The sequence below is a fragment of the Dromiciops gliroides genome, chromosome 4 (assembly GCF_019393635.1).
Source record: "Dromiciops gliroides isolate mDroGli1 chromosome 4, mDroGli1.pri, whole genome shotgun sequence".
Lineage (NCBI taxonomy): Eukaryota > Metazoa > Chordata > Mammalia > Microbiotheria > Microbiotheriidae > Dromiciops > Dromiciops gliroides.
The window spans coordinates 147,333,687-147,352,378 of record NC_057864.1 but is presented as its reverse complement, the minus strand read 5'-3'; the positions used below and the strand labels follow the sequence as shown (position 1 = coordinate 147,352,378).

General features: G+C 39.8%; 1 protein-coding gene across 1 annotated transcript in view; it reads left to right on the top strand.

Moving 5' to 3' along the window:
* NTPCR (nucleoside-triphosphatase, cancer-related) overlaps positions 1-16,309 on the top strand; it is a 43,321-nt gene extending 27,012 nt beyond the window's left edge. Inside the window, exon 5 of the mRNA XM_044004811.1 lies at positions 15,642-16,309. Coding sequence (XP_043860746.1) covers positions 15,642-15,710 — 69 coding nt within the window. The 3' untranslated portion in view covers positions 15,711-16,309. The remainder of the gene's footprint in view (positions 1-15,641) is intronic.
* The last annotated feature ends 2,383 nt before the right edge of the window (positions 16,310-18,692 follow it).

Genomic DNA, 18,692 nt, shown 5'->3' with positions numbered 1-18,692 from the left:
ATGACCCTAACAGAAAGGAGTCCACAAATACTTTTTATCAATCTTGGGAATGCCTTTTTACACTTAAAATTTAATATGGGTGTGTCTGACTTTCTGGGAATTCATAACATTTCAAATCCAATCATGGGGCTACACCATGAAGACCAGACCAGAGTCGGGAGGAGTTGGAAATCTCCCTAGGTTTCTCATCCTGCCTTTTTGCCTGCATGCCCTCCTTACCTCTGCCCCTTGGAATATTTAATTTCCTTCAGAACTCAACTCAGATGTCACCTCCTGCATGAGGCTATTTCTGATTCCTTCAATCTGCTTGTGTCTCTCCCTAAAGCTATCTTCTGTTTGTTTGTTTGTTTGTTTATTTATTTTTAGTGAGGCAATTGGGCTTAAGTGACTTGCCCAGGGGTCACACAGCTAGTAAGTGTCAAGTGTCAAGTGTCTGAGGTCAGATTTGAACTCAGGTCCTCCTGAATCCAGGGCCAGTACTCTATCCACTGCACCACCTAGCTGCCCTCTTCTGTTTATTTTTCATACATTTAAATGTATTCATGTTGTCTCACCCCAAAGAATATAAGCTTCTTGAGAACAGGGACTGTGTTGTTTATGTCTTTGTATTTCCAGTGCCTAGCACATAGCAGGTGTTTCATAAGTGCTTGGTAATTAACTAATAACTCCCAGCATTGGAAGCAGTATATGGTAATGAAAAGACTGCTATGCTTAGGATCCAGGAAAGACCCAGATACCACAGTTGTATTTTAGGTGTGGCTGACCCTTTGAGACCCCATTTGAGGTTTTCTTGGCAAAGATACTGGAGTGGTTTACCATTACCTTCTCCTGCTCATTTTACAGATGAGGAAACTGAGGCAAAAAGGGTTAAGTGACTTGCCCAGGGTCACACAGCTAGTAAGTGTCAAGTGTCTGAGGCCGGATTTGAACTCAGTTCCCTCAGATGAGTCTTCCTGACTCCAGACCCAGTGCCTTAGTCACTGCACCATCTAGCTGCCCCACGGGTTCCACGGGCCCTCTACCAATCATAAACTTTTCATTTCTTCTTGTCTCTCTTTTACTGGAGATGACCCATTGATTATCAAAGACTATCCCAACAGACTGCTGGCACTGGTATCTTCTACTGGGCTCCAGAGGCAATGAGAACGGGCCTTGTATGGTCTGTTATCAATTGACTGGCTAAGTTAAATGTGAAGAGGGGCATCACCAGAAGCTTACAAGCTGCTGAATTTTTCCAGCTCTATCACCTCACAAAACTCTACTGAGCTGTAGTAAAATGCTGATCAGCATATGTGGAAGGTGTCCCTCCACATTGATGAAATCATGGATCCCTGAAATATGGAATTGCCTTGTTTTCTATGAGCTCTTTTTCTTTTCTCAGTCTCCTTCCCTTCTTTCTTATTCCATTTCCTTTTCCATTCCTAGTGGGTTGGTAGTACTTAGAGCTGACTGCAGTAAGACAAGGTGATGAAGTGAGGTGGTACAAATCCATTCATGTTGACCCCAACTGTGGAACATTAACGGGATGCTTTAAGTCATCAGGCACAATATAGCCATAATCAGTATGACCACAGATCTGGTTGTTGACATTTAAAGGTTTCCTGAAGTTATGAAAGTGCCAAATTGCCATGAAGACTTAGATCAGCCCTCCCAGGCCCATGAGAGGAGCAGTCTTGGCGAATGTAGCTAAACACTCAACTTATTTTCCATAATCAATGGGATTTCAAATTCCGTTTCTTTCTAAAGTTTCAGAGAGTTCAGACTGCTCTTCCTCTTAGGGGCCTCCTCGATAAGGAGTTTTTTTGTGATGAATATAGTGTTTCTAGGGAGATAGGCAGTGGAAGATGATTAGTCATAAAGACAGATTAAGTTATCCCTAGGTCAGGAGGTCCACATTCCAACTCTGGAAGCCTTGGGAACTGCCAGTGTTAGAAGCAGTAGTGGATAAACTAATCTAATCAGGAGGGCTTCACAGATCAGGCAGATGAGGGTGGTCAGTTGACTTTTAAGTCCAGTTAAGGTTGCATTAAGATAATATGGATATTTTCTCCTCTCTCTAGGTTTTAGAAATGAAGACAATACCAGCATATTTCCTCTCCCTAGGATTAGCTATTAAGACAATAGTAACATTTCCCCCCTCTGTGATTAGAAATTAGTCTGTAACTGGCCCTGTGACGTTAGGTATGTAATAAAAGGGCTCTGTTTTCTCTTGTCATCCTTATGTTCCTGTGGGGTCTGTGTATTTCCTTATAACCAGGTTGAAAATAGGATATATAAACTATATGACAATAATGAGCATTTTTTAAGTCCCTACCATGTGCCTAGCTCTGTGCTAGGTGACACAAATATAATGAATGGGAAAAAAAACTGAACTTGTAAGGCATTTATATTATAATTGGGGTTAAGAAGCAAGTGCATATGTGGGTATAAACAGAATAAAGATAAATATAATAAATAAATAAAATAGTAGTTGAAGATAAGATAATTTGGAACGAAGGCACTGGCCAATGAGAACTCAGCAGAGGCAATCATGGAAAAGGTGGTGCTAGAATTATGTCTTGGAGGAGAGGGATTCTCTGACATAGAGGTGAGGAGGGGGCGGATTAGAGGCATTGGGGATATAATCAGTACAAAGGCATAGAGGTAAATATGGAATACTGTACGTGAAAAACAGAAAGAAGGTCAGTTTGGCTGGATGAAAGACCAGGAGGCATAATAAGTTACAGTGAGTTTGCAAAAGTAAATTGGGTCCAGGTTGTGAAGGGGTTTAAAAGCTAAGCAGAGGAGTTACTCTGTTATCTTAGAGGCAATAGGAAGTCACTAGTTTATTGAGCAGGCAAGGGGAAGGGAATAAGCATTTATTAAGTACCTATTATGTGCCAGACACTGTGGTAAGTACTTTACAAATATTATCTCATTTGATCCTCACAATCCTTCAGCATAGGTGTTATTATTATCAACCCCATTTTGCAGCTGAGATGACTGAGGCAGATAGCAGTTAAGTGGCCTATCCAGGATCACACTGCTAGTGCCTGTCTTCAGCTGCATTTGAATGCAGGTCTTTTTTACTCCACACTTGATATTCTATCCACCATACCACATAGCTTCCTAGGGGGATTGAAATGGTCATATCTGTGCTTTAGAAAAATCACCTTGTCAGCACTATGTGAGGAAAGACTCGATACAGGGAGACCAATTGGGACAGAAATATGTAATGATATAATCAAAAAGCATGAAGGGACCTTGGATTTGGACAATATATATGAAAGATAAGGAAGCCTTGGCAGAGCTAGGACTAGAACCCTCATTCCTGGTGCCATGTTCCTCCCAAGTAGGCCCCAGATACCTAAAATGTATATGGTGCCTTGTGGTTTTTCAAGTCAAGAAACATAAGTTGTGGTCCCAGCTTTGGAGCCCTGAGTAGATTCTTTCTTCTCTTTTGATCTTATTTCTCTCAACTCTCAAGGGATAGAGTAGGTCCTTTCTCATGCTAATTCTAGTCTACTGTTTGTAACTGCTAGTCTTGCTAAGGATCAGCAGTTTATTTGCTTAAAGGTGATACCTGATAAGAGGCTGTCTTACAGTAGCAGCTAAGACAGCAGGTCTTGGAGTCGGCAAAAACAAGTGGATTCAAGTCCAGCCCTAAACATATATCAGCTCTATGACTGCAAGGAAGTCACTTAACCCCCAGGCCACTGTCTAAGGCTATATAAATTGCAGATCAAGTTCTGATTTGCATTGGTAGAGGAATTTTCTTTACTGGGAATTTCCTTTGGAGCACAAAGTTTTAAAAAATCAATGTTAAAATTTGTTTTTATATGTAATTTGGGAAAATAAAATTCCAAACAGATGACATTAGAAAACTCAAAAAAAAAAAAAAGCAACAAGAAGAACAACAAAAAAGCAACAAGAAGAACAACAAAAAAGCAAAAAACCCCAAAACAAAACAAAACAAAATAAAAAGAAAGAGAATTACAGATTTTGTCAAAGGCTAGCATTTCTCTCTATCAAATTCTTCCCTGAACAATATCAGGGAGACTAACACTTTGTCCATGGTACCATTCACTTAGAACAAACCACCTGAATCCTGCACATAAAGACAAGTTCTTCAAGGGAATTAGTCTATGCAGATGCTTAGCAAAATATTCTTATTCTTCAATAGATGTCGGTTTGGGAAATTAATTGGCTACCTGAAAGATTTCCTCTATTAAAGGATGGTTTGACTCTTCTGAGAGCCGGTCAGAGCCCTTAGTTCTTGCACTAAGTTAAGCTTCTCTGCCTAAAGAATCAGAAGAATAATTCTGCCCCATTGTCTTGGTGCATATAATTATCAGCCAATAATGAGAAGGATGGGATGATGGCAATTAGGAAAAAAAAACAACAAAAACTTTCCCAATCCTCTCCCAGAGGTCTATGCAAAGAGCCATATCACTGACAGCATCCAGGCTCCTATTTCTCTGTGTCAGCTGTGGCCTCTGCAGAAGATGTTCATATCCTCATTTATATGCTTCTGACAGTGACTGGAAGGCTCCTAAGGATTTAAACATTGCAGATCAAAATGCATAGGATAGAGGGCAGCTAGGTGGCGCAGTGGATCAAGCACTGGCCCTGGATTCAGGAAGACCTGAGTTCAAATCCGACCTCAGACACTTGACACTTACTAGCTGTCAGTTAAGTCACTTAACCTTCATTGCCTTGCCCCCCCCCCCCCCAGCCCCGCAAAATGCATAGGGATAAACTGAAGTCCTCTGGGGGTGACATAATCACTGTCAGTACCGTTTATCTCCCACTGGAACGAAGGTTGGATTGCTGACCTTTTTTATAGAAGGGTCTTAGGCATTGCTGTTTAAGCAGAAACAGTACTGCATTTGGAATCAGATGACCTGGATTTGACAATCAGTTCTGCAACTTAGTTTCCTGTGTGACAGTGAGCAAGCCATGACACCTATGGAACTCAGTTTCCTTATCCATAAAGTAAAGAAAATCCATTAGTTGGTCTCTAAGGTTCTTTCTAGCCCTAAATCTGATTTTATGACTCTATGACTTAAAAGCTCTGTGACTGAAGGAAAGTCACTTTGCTTCTTTGAGACTCAGTTTTTCCACACATAAAATAGAGGATTATAATACTTGTGCTATAGCCCTGGATTGTTGTGAGGAAATTCCTTCGCAATTCTGAAAGCATATAGAAATCTGATTAATTATTCCCCCACTGAGTGCCCTGGCAAGGGCTCTTACGATTCCACTCCTGACTTTCTTGACCATCTCTATAATGACACATCAGCCTTATCATGCTGGAAGGTACGTTTTCCCAGGGTCTCCATATTGGAAGCTCATTATACCACTCTGGCCTCTTCCTTTCTAAACCTCCATTTTAAAGAAAATGCTCAAGCCAGCTATGTCTTCATTCTTCTTTAAGCTCTTCTCTTGTCTTTCTAGACTTTTTCTACCAAGCCTCCCCCTTAGGTATCTTCTCCCTTTTCTCCTACTCTGTTTTTTAGGTTTTATTATTATTATTTTTGTCTTACTGGGAATTTCCTAGACCAGTGAAATCACAGGCAGGTTAAAAAAAGAAATTAAATTACTAAGTTAAGTATGCATCTCAAAGGGGCAGCTAGGTGGCGCAGTGGATAAAGCACCGGCCCTGGATTCAGGAGTACCTGAGTTCAAATCCGGCCTCAGACACTTGACACTTACTAGCTGTGTGACCCTGGGCAAGTCACTTAACCCCCATTGCCCCGCCCAAAAAAAAAAAAAGTATGCATCTCAAGAGGATCTGTGCCTAAATTTGTAAAATTTCAACTAGGCATAATATTTTAAAACACCTTTTACAAATAACATTACGTTGTAACCATGGAAACATAAAAGTATTATAATAGGTAGCATTTATAGAGTGCTTTAAGATTTGCACAGCATGTTGTTATTATTGATCTGTCATTTCAATTGTGTCTTATTCTTCATGATACCATCTGGGGTTGTCTTGGCAAAAATACTGGGGTGTTTGCCATTTCCTTCTCCAGCTTATTTGACAGACAAAGAAACTGAGGAAAATAGGGTTAAGTGACTTGCCCAGGGGCACATAGCTAGTGAGTGTCTGAGGTCAGCTTTGAACTCAGGAAGAGGAGTCTTCCTGATTCCAAGCCCAGTGTTCTATCCACTGTGCCGCCTAGTTACACTTTTCATATCTCTTTTGATCCTCACAACAACCCTGGGAGGTTGGTGTTATTAGCACCAGTTTATAGGTGGGGAAATTGAGGCTGAGAGAGCTTAAATGACTTACCCAGGGTCAAATGGTAAATTTCTAAAGCAAGATTTGAACTTGGATGTTTCTGATCCTAAGTGTGATATCTATCACACCACCAAGGTGCCTCAATCATAAAATGTTAGAGTTGGCATAGAGTTGGATCCTGACGTTTTCATCAGTGTGACTTGTTAGTGAGCTGTCCCTCCTAGTTTTGATTCAGTTGTGTACTTGATGAGCTTATCATCTGTGATCAGCTGCGAAGTACTTTGCAAGACTTAAAGCACTGTGTAAATGTTAGCTATTGGGTTTTTTTGGTTTGTTTTGTTTTTTGCTGGACAATGAGAGTTAAGTGACTTGCCCAGGGTCACACAGCTAGTAAGTGTCAAGTGTCTGAGGTCGGATTTGAACTCAGGTCCTCCTGAATCCAGGGCCAGGGCTTTATCCTCTGTGCCACCTAGCTGCCCCAGCTATTATTTATTATTATTATTACTAATACTTTTATCTAAGTCACCAATAAAAATGTTAAAACAATCCAGGGCCAAGCATAGCTCCCTTGATTACTCCACTGTATATCTCTCACTTTCACATTGAACTATCATTCCAACCAGCTCTGAATCCATCTAATTATTTTTATAATTTAAATATCTCTCTACCTTCACTACAAGAATGGAAGGAGATATATTATCAAAAGTTTTGCTGAAATCTACCTGTATCAACAGCCTTCTCCTCATCTACTCATTTAGTAATCCTGTCAAAAAAGGAAATGGGGTCAGTCTGGCACAAACTGCTCTTAATGAAGCCATGGGAGCTTTTAGTCATCACCATTTCCCCTTTCTAGATGCTCACTAACTAAAGCCTTAATCATCACTCCAGAACCAACGTCAAGCTCACTAGCCTACTTATTTGTAGACTTGGTTCTATTCCCTCTTGGGATAATTAGGGTAACTTTTGTCCTCCCATTTTCCCATGATCCTTCCAATGTTACTGGCAGTGACTTGGCAGTCCTAGCCATCTGCTAGTTCTTTCAGTTATCAAAAATGGAATTCATGTGGGCCAGGCGATCTGGGTTGATCTAGGGCAGGTCGGTGTTCTCTTACTGTCTCCTCATTTATCTTGAGTATCAACTCCCTCTTAGTTATGCTCTTCTCTTCCATCTGGTGCAAAAGTCATTTTCCTTTGAAGAAAAAGAGAAACAAAATAATAATTAAGCAACTCTCTCTTTTGTCTTTTTCTTCAGTTATCATCATTCCATCCACCCTAAGCAAAGGTCCAATCCATCTTTGAGTCTTCTGTCTTAGTTCATAGAGAGCTGTCCTTAGAGCCAGGAAATCCTGGGTTCAAGTCCTGATTTTGACATATACTGGCTGTGTGACCCTTAGCAAGTCACTTCTCTAATCCTGGGCTTCTTAAACTTTTTCTACTCACAATCCCTTTTTGCCCAAGAAATTTTATGCAACTCAGGATATATAGGTATATAAAATAGATATGTATAACCTTTTACTGTTGCCAAATTTTCAGTTACCCCCACATTCAGTTTTGCTATGTGACCCCATATGGGGTTGTGGCACATAGTTTGAGAAGCTTTGCTGTAGTCTAGGTCAGTGGTCAGCTAGGTGGCATAGTGGATAGAGCACTGATCCTGAAGTTGGGAGGATTTGAGTTCAAATCTCACCTCAGACACTGATTAGATGTGTGACCCTGAAAAAGTCACTTAACCCCAGTTGCCTCAAACATCTGGGGCCATCTCCAATGATCCTGATATATATCTTGCCACTGAAACCAGATGGCTCTGGAGGAGAGAGTAAGGCTGGTGACTTTGCCTTCCATCACTTAAATCCAATTCACTGCAAGTCATGACATGACTTCCCAACATCATGGTCCTCTTCAAGAATAAAAGAAAAACAACAACAGTGGTGTCAAACTCAAATAGAAATGGGGAGCATGTATAAGTATCCCTACGGGATACATACTGATTTAGAAAACCACAAATTAACATTATCTATGTTTTATTGTTTTTGAAATTTTATTTTATTAAGCATTTCCCAGTTAAATTTTAATCTATTTTAAACTGTACTCAAGGGAGTTTTGTGGCAGCAGACCTATGGGCCACCTCTGCTCAAAGCAACTTTTTAAGGCTATAAATTTAAGGGAAGGTGCCAACCTGCATTGAGAGCAGGACTTTCCTCATCTGGGAGTTCTGTGTATTGATGAAATTGCAGATCTAGTCCCAGTCTCTATCCTGAGACCTAAAATAAACCTATTTCTGTTGTCTTTAGCTTCCTTGCCATCTTCAGCTCATTCTAAGCGTTAACATCTCCATAATTCTTTTTCACGAGGAGCATATCATACTCTTATAGTATTCTCTGTCACCTGGCCTTGCTTCTAGTATCTGCACATTTCTTTTTTTTTTTTTTTTTTTAGTGAGGCAATTGGGATTAAGTGACTTACCCAGTGTCACACAGCTATTAAGTGTTAAGTGTCTGAGGCCAGATTTGAATTCAGGTACTCCTGACTCCAGGGCCAGTGCTCTATCCTGCACATTTCTTTTTTACATCTAAAGTGGTTGATGAGTTCCCTGTGCATTCACATCACTTTCATCACAAATTTTACTTCTCATCTTCATTGGAATTACTTTCCTTTGTGTCTTCAGAATTTCATTCTTGAGCATCTCTCATCCTTCCTGGGTTGGTTTTCCTTTAGCACTTTAGTAGCCCTTTGAAGTAGCTAAGTCAGCAAGCATTTATCAAGGGCCTTCTATGTATCAGACACTTTGGTAAGGCCTAGGGATACAAAGAAAGGCAAAAAATAGCCCCTGCTCTCCAGGAGCTCACAGTCTAATGGGAGAGACAACAAACAAACAACTATATACAAATATATATGTATGTGTGTGTACGGACATATACATACATATATACATACACTCATACATATACACATACACGCATGCATACATATATATGGGGATGCACACATAGACATAGACATACACATATAGATATAGATATGGATATAGGAGATAATCTCAGAGGGAAGGCAGTAAGATTAAGGGGAAATGGAAAAGCCTTCTTGTAGAAGGTAGGGCTTGACCTGAGTTTTAAAGAAAGTCAGGGAAGCCAGGAGATGGAATATGGAAGGAGTTCTAGGCATGGAATCATTGGTAGCACTAAGTGACTTCCAAATTTATTATTACTTATTGACCTTTATTTCCTTAAAAAAAGTATTTATTGGAGTAGAGGGAGAAATCTATTAAGAATCTTTTTTTGTTTGTTTTTGTTTTTGTGGGGCAATGAAGGTTAAGTGACTTGCCCAGGATCACACAGCTAGTAAGTGTTAAGTGTCTGAGGCTGGATTTGAACTCAGATCCTCCTGAATCCAGGGCCAGTGCTTTATCAAACACTGTGCCACCTAGCTGCCCCAAGAATCTTTTAAAACACTATTTTCCAGTCTTCTTGGCATTGTAGATAGATTCTATAGAGTAAGAGTCCTCTTAATCTATTTTTAGAAGCATAATAACAATAACCATAATAGCAACAACCACCATTATGATAATACTTATATAACATTATATGTAATATGATGCAATATATTATAAAATATGTAATTATATGCTCTAATAATTATAATGATGATAGCTAACACATATGTAATGCTTTACTATTTGTCAGGTAGCTAGATGGCTCAGTGAATAAAAGAGCTTAGGTCAGGAAGACCTGAATTTAAATCTGGCCTCAGATGCTCACTAGCTGTGTGACCCTGAGTGAGTCATTTAACCTCTGTTTTCCTTAATTCACCAGAGAAGGAAAAGGCCAGCCATTCCAGTATCTTTGCCAAGAAAATCCCCAATGGGGTCACAAAGAGTCGGACATGACTAAACGACTGAACCAACATGTCAGGCACATTGCTGAGTACTTTACAATTATTATCTCATTTATTATCTTGGGAGTTAGGTGTCATTATTATCTCCATTTTTACAGTTGAGGAAACTGAGGTTCACTAACATGCCCAGGGTCATAAAGCCAGTAAGCCTCTCAGGCTGGAGTTAAACTCAGGTCTTCCAGACTCTAGGTCTGTTGCTCTATTTAGTATGCCACCTAGCTGCTCAATATATTTCCAGTTTGCCTCAAAATAAATTTTAATGGTCCATTATGGAATCTACTTCATGTAATTACCTTAGAAAATGGTTATATGATTCTAGTAGTAAGTCCATTTAAAAAAAGATACATTTCTTAAGAAAGGATATAGAAATTTATATAAATTATTTTAGATTTACAACAGGGTTAGGTCTTCTTAGCTGTGACTCATGATTCTCTCCACACATTTATCTGTCCGTCTGCCTTAAAGTCTTGCAAGAAACATTAATTATTCATTGATGCTTTGTGTTTTACCTATTACCTGTCCATATCAGTATCTTCATCTGTAAAATCAGGGAGTTGGGCTACTTGGTCATTAAAGAAATATGTTCACTAATTTTTTTTCCTTCTGATTACCTTCAACCTTATAATTCTGGGTTATATTTATTAATCAATAGTAATAACAAAATCAGTAGCATAGCTAACATTTACATAGCATTTCAAGGGTCACAAAATGCTTTACAAAATTATTTCAATTTTATCTCTGGGAAGTAGGTTCTATTATTATCCCCATTTTACAGATGAGGAAAATAAGGCATAGAGAGGTTAATTAACTTGTCCAGAGTCTCCTAGTTAATAAATGTCTGAGTCTAGATTTGAACTCATATCCAATCAATCATCTACTCTGCCTACCTCTTCTCCCCTCCCAACCCCCCACCACAGACACAGACACAGACACACACACACACACACACACACACACACATACACACACAGTGCCAGGTTCTGGTTTTAATTATAAAGGATGAGACAATAGCTACTCTCAAAGAAGTTTACATTTTATCAGGAAAGACAACAGAAACAGATATGAGCATATGAAGAAAAAAATGACTTCAGGACCTCTGGGCAAATCCCATAATCTCCCAGTCTGCTAGCTCTTAGCTTCTTAAATTGTGGGGTTGTGATCGCATATAGGGTCACATAGTGGAATGTGGAGGGGGGGCTCAAAAATTTGGCAACATTAGAAGGTTATGTATATCTAGTTTATATACCTATATTCCCAGGGTTGCATAAAAATTTCTAGGGTAAAAGGGAGTTGTGAGTGGAAAAAGTTTAAAAAGCCCTGCTCACCCTTTTTGTGGTGGTTGAGAATTGGAAATCAAAGGAATGCCCATTAATTGGGGAATGGCTAAACAAACTGTGGTATAGGATAGTGATAGAATATTATTGTATTATAAGAAATGACAAGCAGGGTGATTTCAGAAAGGCCTGGAAAGACTTGTATGAACTGAATAGTGAAGTGAGCACAACCAAGAAAACTTTGTGCACAATGACAGCAATATTGTTTGATGAGGAACTGTGAATAACTTAACTATTCTCAGCAATACAATAATTCAAAACAATTCCAAAGGACTATTGATGAGACATACTAACCACCTCCAAAGAAAGAACTGATGGTGATTGAACACAGACTGAAGCGTGCTATTTTTCCATTTCTGGATTTTTTTCCCTTTTATTCAAGTTTTCTTGTACAAAATGACTAATATGGTAAAGTTTTACATAATTGTACACATATAACCCACATCTGATTGCTTACTGCCTCAGGGATGGGGGAGGGGAGAGAGGGAAGGAAGGATGAAATTTGGAATTCAAAAAACTATGAATAAAATTTTTCATTATTTTAAAAAAAATTTTAAAAAGAAGCCCTGCTCTAGCCAACTCTGTAAGACTATAAATGGAAGAGAAGATGCCAACCTGCACTGGTAGATGGAATGTCCTCCTCCAGGAGCTCCTTATAATAATGAAATCACTAACCTTACCCCTGATGACCCTTAGGAAAATAACAGTCTCCCAACCCCCTTGTTAATTTGTGGTTATCTCATGTGTTTTTCACTCTTATATTAAGTCATATTTATTCTGAACAAAATTGTTGCTGCCCACTACGAAGTCATCAGGTCTGATGGCCAAGGGGATTTTGATGCATTTGCGTCAATGATGTCAGTGGTTGTGTTGAGGAAAAAACAAAATATTTTGATCATCATCTTTGGAGGGGATCCCAGTGTCTCTAAGGCTATGACAGCGGAGCTTTGGCCCTGGGAGGCCTGGAGCCAGTGACAGACTCTGTTGTCTGAGAACCAGCTTAGCTAGGTTGGAAATATTAATGGGATAATAATCATAGCTGACATATGATGGCCCTCTGGGGATTATCCAGTTCTTTACGTGATCCCATTCTGTCTTCACAATAATGCTCTGACATAGGAAAGGTTTTACGGATGAGGAAACTGAGGCTAAGAAGAGAAATGACTTGCCTGTGGTTGTGTGAGAGGCAGAAGTGTGTTGTCAACCCCAGAACATCCAACTCCAGTTCTTTTTTGCTGGGCCACACTGACTCTGGGGCATCATCCACGTGACAGGGAAAGGTATTCTAGCTGGCATTCCTTCTGGCTGTTTTTTTGCCCTTAGGAATCTATAGATGATTCTTTGCATCAGAAGAAAGTGTCCTAACATCCCTTTCTTTTCTTTCTTCCCTCTTGCTTTTTTGTTTCTATCTCAACCTTCTTCATCTTGTCTGTACTATGTTTTCTGTTTTCCTCCTTTCTATTTCTTCAGCCCTTTTCTGTCTTGTGTTTGTTAAGAGGATGGAGGGCAAAGGAATTCTCATTTCACGAATGCCTTCTTGCCCCATATGTTGTGAGGTTGGTCTCTTGTCATTTTCTGAGACATTATACAATCTCTACAGACTGATTAATGTTTTCTTGGGATAGAATTTTTTTTTCTCTGAAAAGTCATTCTTTGCATCTTGTAGTCAGAATATTTTAAAATCCCCCCAGTGTTATTGGAACAGAGGAAGTGAGGCTTGTCCCAGCCCACCCAAGAAGCCAGTGGGGGTGGGTTAAAATGGTGAGCCTGGTCTTCACTGACCTGGTCTTCACTGGGTTCAGTTCAGAATCCAGGACAGCAAACCCCAGGGAGTTGGCCACATCCTCACATTGTACTGTATTGAGCTTTTGGTATAGTTACTACTACATTGGCTGAACCTTGACAGTCTTTTTGCTTTATAGGGATATTTGTTATAGTAAGATTTGAGCTGTAAATCTAAAAGAGTGAATGACTGGCTTTCAGGAAGAAATTGATTCTTGTCTGGGCATTGAGTATCTTGAGTGCTCTGATAAAAGTTGCTGTAGTATCCCTGAGGCCTTTCTGACTGTAAATTTGTCTTTTTTTGTTTTGTTTTGTTTTGTTTTGTTTTGTTTTTAGTGAGGCAATTGGGGTTAAGTGACTTGTCCAGGGTCACACAGCTAGTAAGTGTTAAGTGTCCAAGGCCAGATTTGAACTCAGGTACTCCTGACTCCAGGGCCGGTGCTCTATCCACTGTGCCACCTAGCTGCCCCTGACTGTAAATTTTAAACCTGTTTTCTTCTACAAAGATCAGATGTCCTCACCCTTTAGTTTTTATAATCCCACAGATATTCTTAGCCCTACAGAAGTTAAATGTGTTTTCCATGGAAGCATCTCACCAATTCTCAAGAACCATATAGTCTCTCACTGATTACCACCATTTGTATTGTAACTCATATGACACTTTGTGACATTCTTTGACACTCAACCATTAATTCATTAATATAACAGTTATCACATGCCTTCTCTGTGAATTGTGTTGCTCTAGGTACTGGAAGAAATACAAAAAGATAGTGTGGTACAGTAGTAGGATGGACTTAGAGTTGGGAAGACCTGGGTCCAAATTATGCTTCTCAGTCATTTAATATCTGTGTGACTGTGAGCAAGCCGTCTAATCTCTCTGAGACTCAGTTTCTTCATCTGCCAAAGGGAATAAAATAATAATAATAATAATGACAATAGCCATACCCTTTTAGAACCCAAAACTCCAGTGTAGTAGAGTGGATAAAATGCTGAACTTGTTGGGAAAACTTCCTTTCCAGTCTTACACTTAGTCCTCTTCTATGTACTCTACCATCCACTGAAATCAGTTTCTTGCTATTCCTACTACAAGAGACTCCATTGCTATACTCTGTGTATTTTCCTTGGTTGTCCCCCATGCCTAGAGTTTTCTTCTTCCTCATTCTGTGTCTTTCATATTTGTATGTAATCGTTTGTCTATCATCTCCCCTGTTAGAGTGTAAGCTCCTTGAGGTCAGAGACTGATTTTCTTGTTCGTTTTTCCCTTCTGCACTTAGCACAGTGCCTGGCACAAGGTAGATGGTTAATGAATGTTTGCTGACTTGACTAGAAGACTGCCTTCAAACCTTACCTCCGACACCAGCCATGTGACCATGGTCAGATCACTTCAGACAACTCCATAGGAGTTACATACTAAGCCATAGACAGGTTGGGCTCATTGGTGGAGGAAGTTGTTATGTTGGAGAGATGAAATCACAGATCTTCAGTGATTCCCATTCTGTCCACCTCAGGGTTGTTGTGAGGCTCAAATGAGATCATGTTTGCAAAGTGCCTTCAAAGCTTAGATGCTATATAAATGCCAGCTATAATTATGATTGTTATGGAATTAAATCACACATGATGCCTTCCCTGAAGAGTCTTATAAAACCTAATAGGATTACAGCCTCATATCTGGAAGAAACTTTAGAGACCCTCTTATCCAGTGTGTTGATTTTATAGATAAAAAAACAAGAATTAAGAAGGTTGAGTGAATTGTCCATGATCACAAGTCCCTCTAACTCCAGAACCAGGACTCTTTTCACTGTACCGTGTTACCTCTTAGTTAAAGGCTGCCCTAGAGGGTTCTCTGCTTGTTCCTTGTATGTTTTTCTCCATATCTAAAGTATAATCTTCTTGAAAAAGCTCATATCCTTAAGACCATTGCATGATTGTGGTTGTTCAGTCATTTCAGTCTTGTCTGACTCTTTGTGACCCCATCTGGGGTTTTCTTGGCAAGACACTGGAGTGCTTTACTATTTCCTTATCCAGCTTCTTTTACAGATGAGGAATATGAGACAAGCAAGCCGAAGTGACTTGCCTAGAGTCGCACAGCTAGTAAGTGTCTGAGGCCAGAATTTGAATTCAGGAAGATGCTTCAGGAAGACACTTCAGGAAGACTCCAGGCCTTGTACTCTTTCTGCTGCACCACCTAGCTGCCCCCAACAGAGCACATAGCAGGCCTGCACTTAATAAATATTGATTTATTTGCAAGTATTGAGAATGATCTGTTCTTAAATAAAACATGCCATATGTCCTCTTTCCCAGTGAAGCTTTGGGTGTCTTTGGTGAGCATATTATCCATCAGGGGAGTGAAGGGAATGAAGGGAAGTCTGAAGTCTGGCCTCATTGTTCTTCTTTCTTTTTTCCCACAGGTTACGAAGGAAAACAGAGATAGCCTTTTGCAAGAAATCGTGACAACTGTGCAGAGCTGCCGAAAGTAAAGCTCGTTTGTGCTAAATGCTTTCCTGTCAGCTAAGTAGTGGCATGTTTCAAGTGGTGTCTGATTGGTACTCAGCCCATTTGCCTTTTATGCCATCAGGTTTATGATAACTGAGTGCTTGGAACCTTTGTGGCTCCTCCAAAGAAGTCTTGACAGATGTTTTCCATAAAATGTTTAAAAGATCAAATTAGACTTAATGCTGGATTGACTATACAAGATTAACAATCCATTATGGTTTATTTATGCTTAAAGCCTTCTGTTTATTTCCTCTTGCAGTCGTGTGCATGATTTGGGTTAATTATGAAATGAGAAATGGTTTGGAGAATATTAGATGGAATTTGTCCCATTGAAGTTTATAAATGTGTTCAGGGGAAGGGGGGAAGAAGAGTTCACCACTTAATCAATTTTGCATGTCATGAAAATCAAATTCCTATCCAGGTGCATCATTAGTCTTGTGTAACTTAAAGTGGCATAAGGGTTTGATTTATTACTATTATTATTCCAAAAGAAAATTGTTTAAAGTTCTTTCCTCCATATTTTTGTCGTTGTTTGCTTATTTATCCTTTACAAATATTAAAATAAATAAGATGGTTGAAAACAGGTGGAGACTCATTGATGATATTAAGTCTTTAAAAATTTCGGGATGCTCACATGTACTCAGAGAGAGACAGTGTCACTCAGTAGCCTAGGTAATAGGGCTGGAAACTCAGGCCTAATGAATTCTACTTCTAGCTATGCCATCCTTTGGCTGTATTACATTAGACATGTTGCTTAACCATGCTGTGTCTTCTTTTCCCATTCATAAAATGAAGATGAGATAAGAAAGATTGTTATCTTGATTATAATAATAGTTACAAAAATGATAAGGCTGTTTAGTGGTTGAAAGTGTACAGAGAACTTCTTACAACAACCTGGTGAGATAAGTAGTACAGATTTTTCTTTTTCTTTTCTGTTTTACAAATGGGAAGCCTCAGGCTTGGTACATTCAGTGACTTACCCAGGGCCATAGAGCTCCTAATGGCCAGAGTCAGGATTCAAACCCAGGCCTTTCTTGAATCTAAACTCAGCATTCTTTCAACTATATCACACTCACTACCTTTGTGAAACCCTAGGTATATAATATACAGAATGCCTTTAAGCATTGTAGTTACAGGACAGAGCCTTAGAAGTTTTGCCTAATTTGAAAATGAAGCTCACTATACATGTACTTCTCAAAAGCTTTGTTCATTTCAACAAGCATTTATTAGAGTCAATCTAAGAAGCAGTTATATTATGCATTCACCCTGGTACTTGATATATAGTGGTAGTAATTACCACTGTGGAGATGCTTAGTGTGGGGCAGCTAGGTGGCACAGTAGATAGAGCACTTGGTTTGGAATCAGGATGATTCATCTTCATGAGTTCAAATATAGCCTCAGACACTTGCTAGCTGTGTGACCCTAGGCAAGTCACTTAACCCTGTTTGCCTCAGTTCCTCATCTGTCATATGGGTGAAGGGTACAAGGTACAAAAGGCATTATGGAGGTAGAATCAACAAAACTAGATTGATTCCAATTTTACAAGGCTGAGTGATCTGGAGGATGGTGGGGTCCAATACCAAAGCTTAGATGAGGAACAGATTTGGGAGCTGTAGGGAGATAATGAGTTCTGTTTTAAACGAGTTGAGTGTAAGATGTCTCCAGGAAAACTAGGAGGAGTTATTTAGCAGTCTTGAAAGAGGGGGACTGGATCTGAGGGGAGAGATCAGGACTGACTTTATAGATCTGGGACACCTGTACCTGTGTGCATCTACATCTCTGTAGATGGCAGATGGGCCACTGGTCATCAATTACCAAGGAAAAGAGTATAGCAAGAGAGGAGAAGTAGGGGGCAGCTAGGTGGCTCAGTGGATAAAGCACCAGCCCAGGATTCAGGAGGACCTGAGTCCAAATCTGGCCTCAGATACTTGACACTTACTAGCTGTGTGACCCTGGGCAAGTCACTTAACCCTCATTGCCTCACCAAAAAAAAAAAAAAAGAGAGAGAGAGAGAGAGCGAGAAAGAGAAAGAGAGAGGGGGAAGGAGGGAGGAGAATTAGAGGGAAGGGGTCAGGGCAGAGGCTACAACATAATGCTGGAAAAGGTTGATGAGATTTGGGGGAACCTTATCTGCCATGATGTATAAACTTTGCCATGCAAAAGGCTAATGGTACTGGAGAAATAAGCAGACTATTTGAATATGTTGACTGATTTCTACATGTCTACACATACACATAAATGTATATGTGTCTGCTGAATGTCTCCTCCTAGTTTTCCCAGAGGCCCTCACATAGCCAATCAGCATTGGGGGCACCCATACGCTTTACTGGTGTTTAAACTCCCCAGCATTTTTCTCATTCATATTCACAAACTAATACTTAAAAGAGGAGACTAGAAATTAACTTAGTTTCCTTAAAAGGTCTCCACAAAACTACTAACCTTTTTTTATACCATTAGGTATGCCCTTAAACTAATTCAGTCAGTCAGACAAGTACTTATTAAATGTATACTGTGTGCCAGGCATTATGGTAAAGGGGGCCAAGTCTACAAAAGCAAAAGAAAAAACAGTACCTGCCCTTAAGAGACTTACATCTAACATGGGAGACAACATGCAAGTGGCTATATGCATAGAAGATACATACAGTGTAAATGGAAGGTAACCTCAGAGAAATCACTAGTGGAGAGGAAATGTAGGAGGCATTCTTTTGTTTGTTTGTTTTTGTTTTTTTGGTGAGGCATTTGGGGTTAAGTGACTTGCCCAGGGTCACACAGCTAGTACATGTCAAGTGTCTGAGGCCAGGTTTGAACTCAGGTCCTCCTGATTCCAGGGCCTGTGCTCTATCCACTGCGCCACCTAGCTGCCCCAGGAGGCATTCTTACGGAAAGTGGGATTTGAGCTACATCTTGAAAGCCAAGGCTGGTAGCAGGTGGGGGTGAGGAGGGAGAACTTTCCAGGGCTTGGGGGA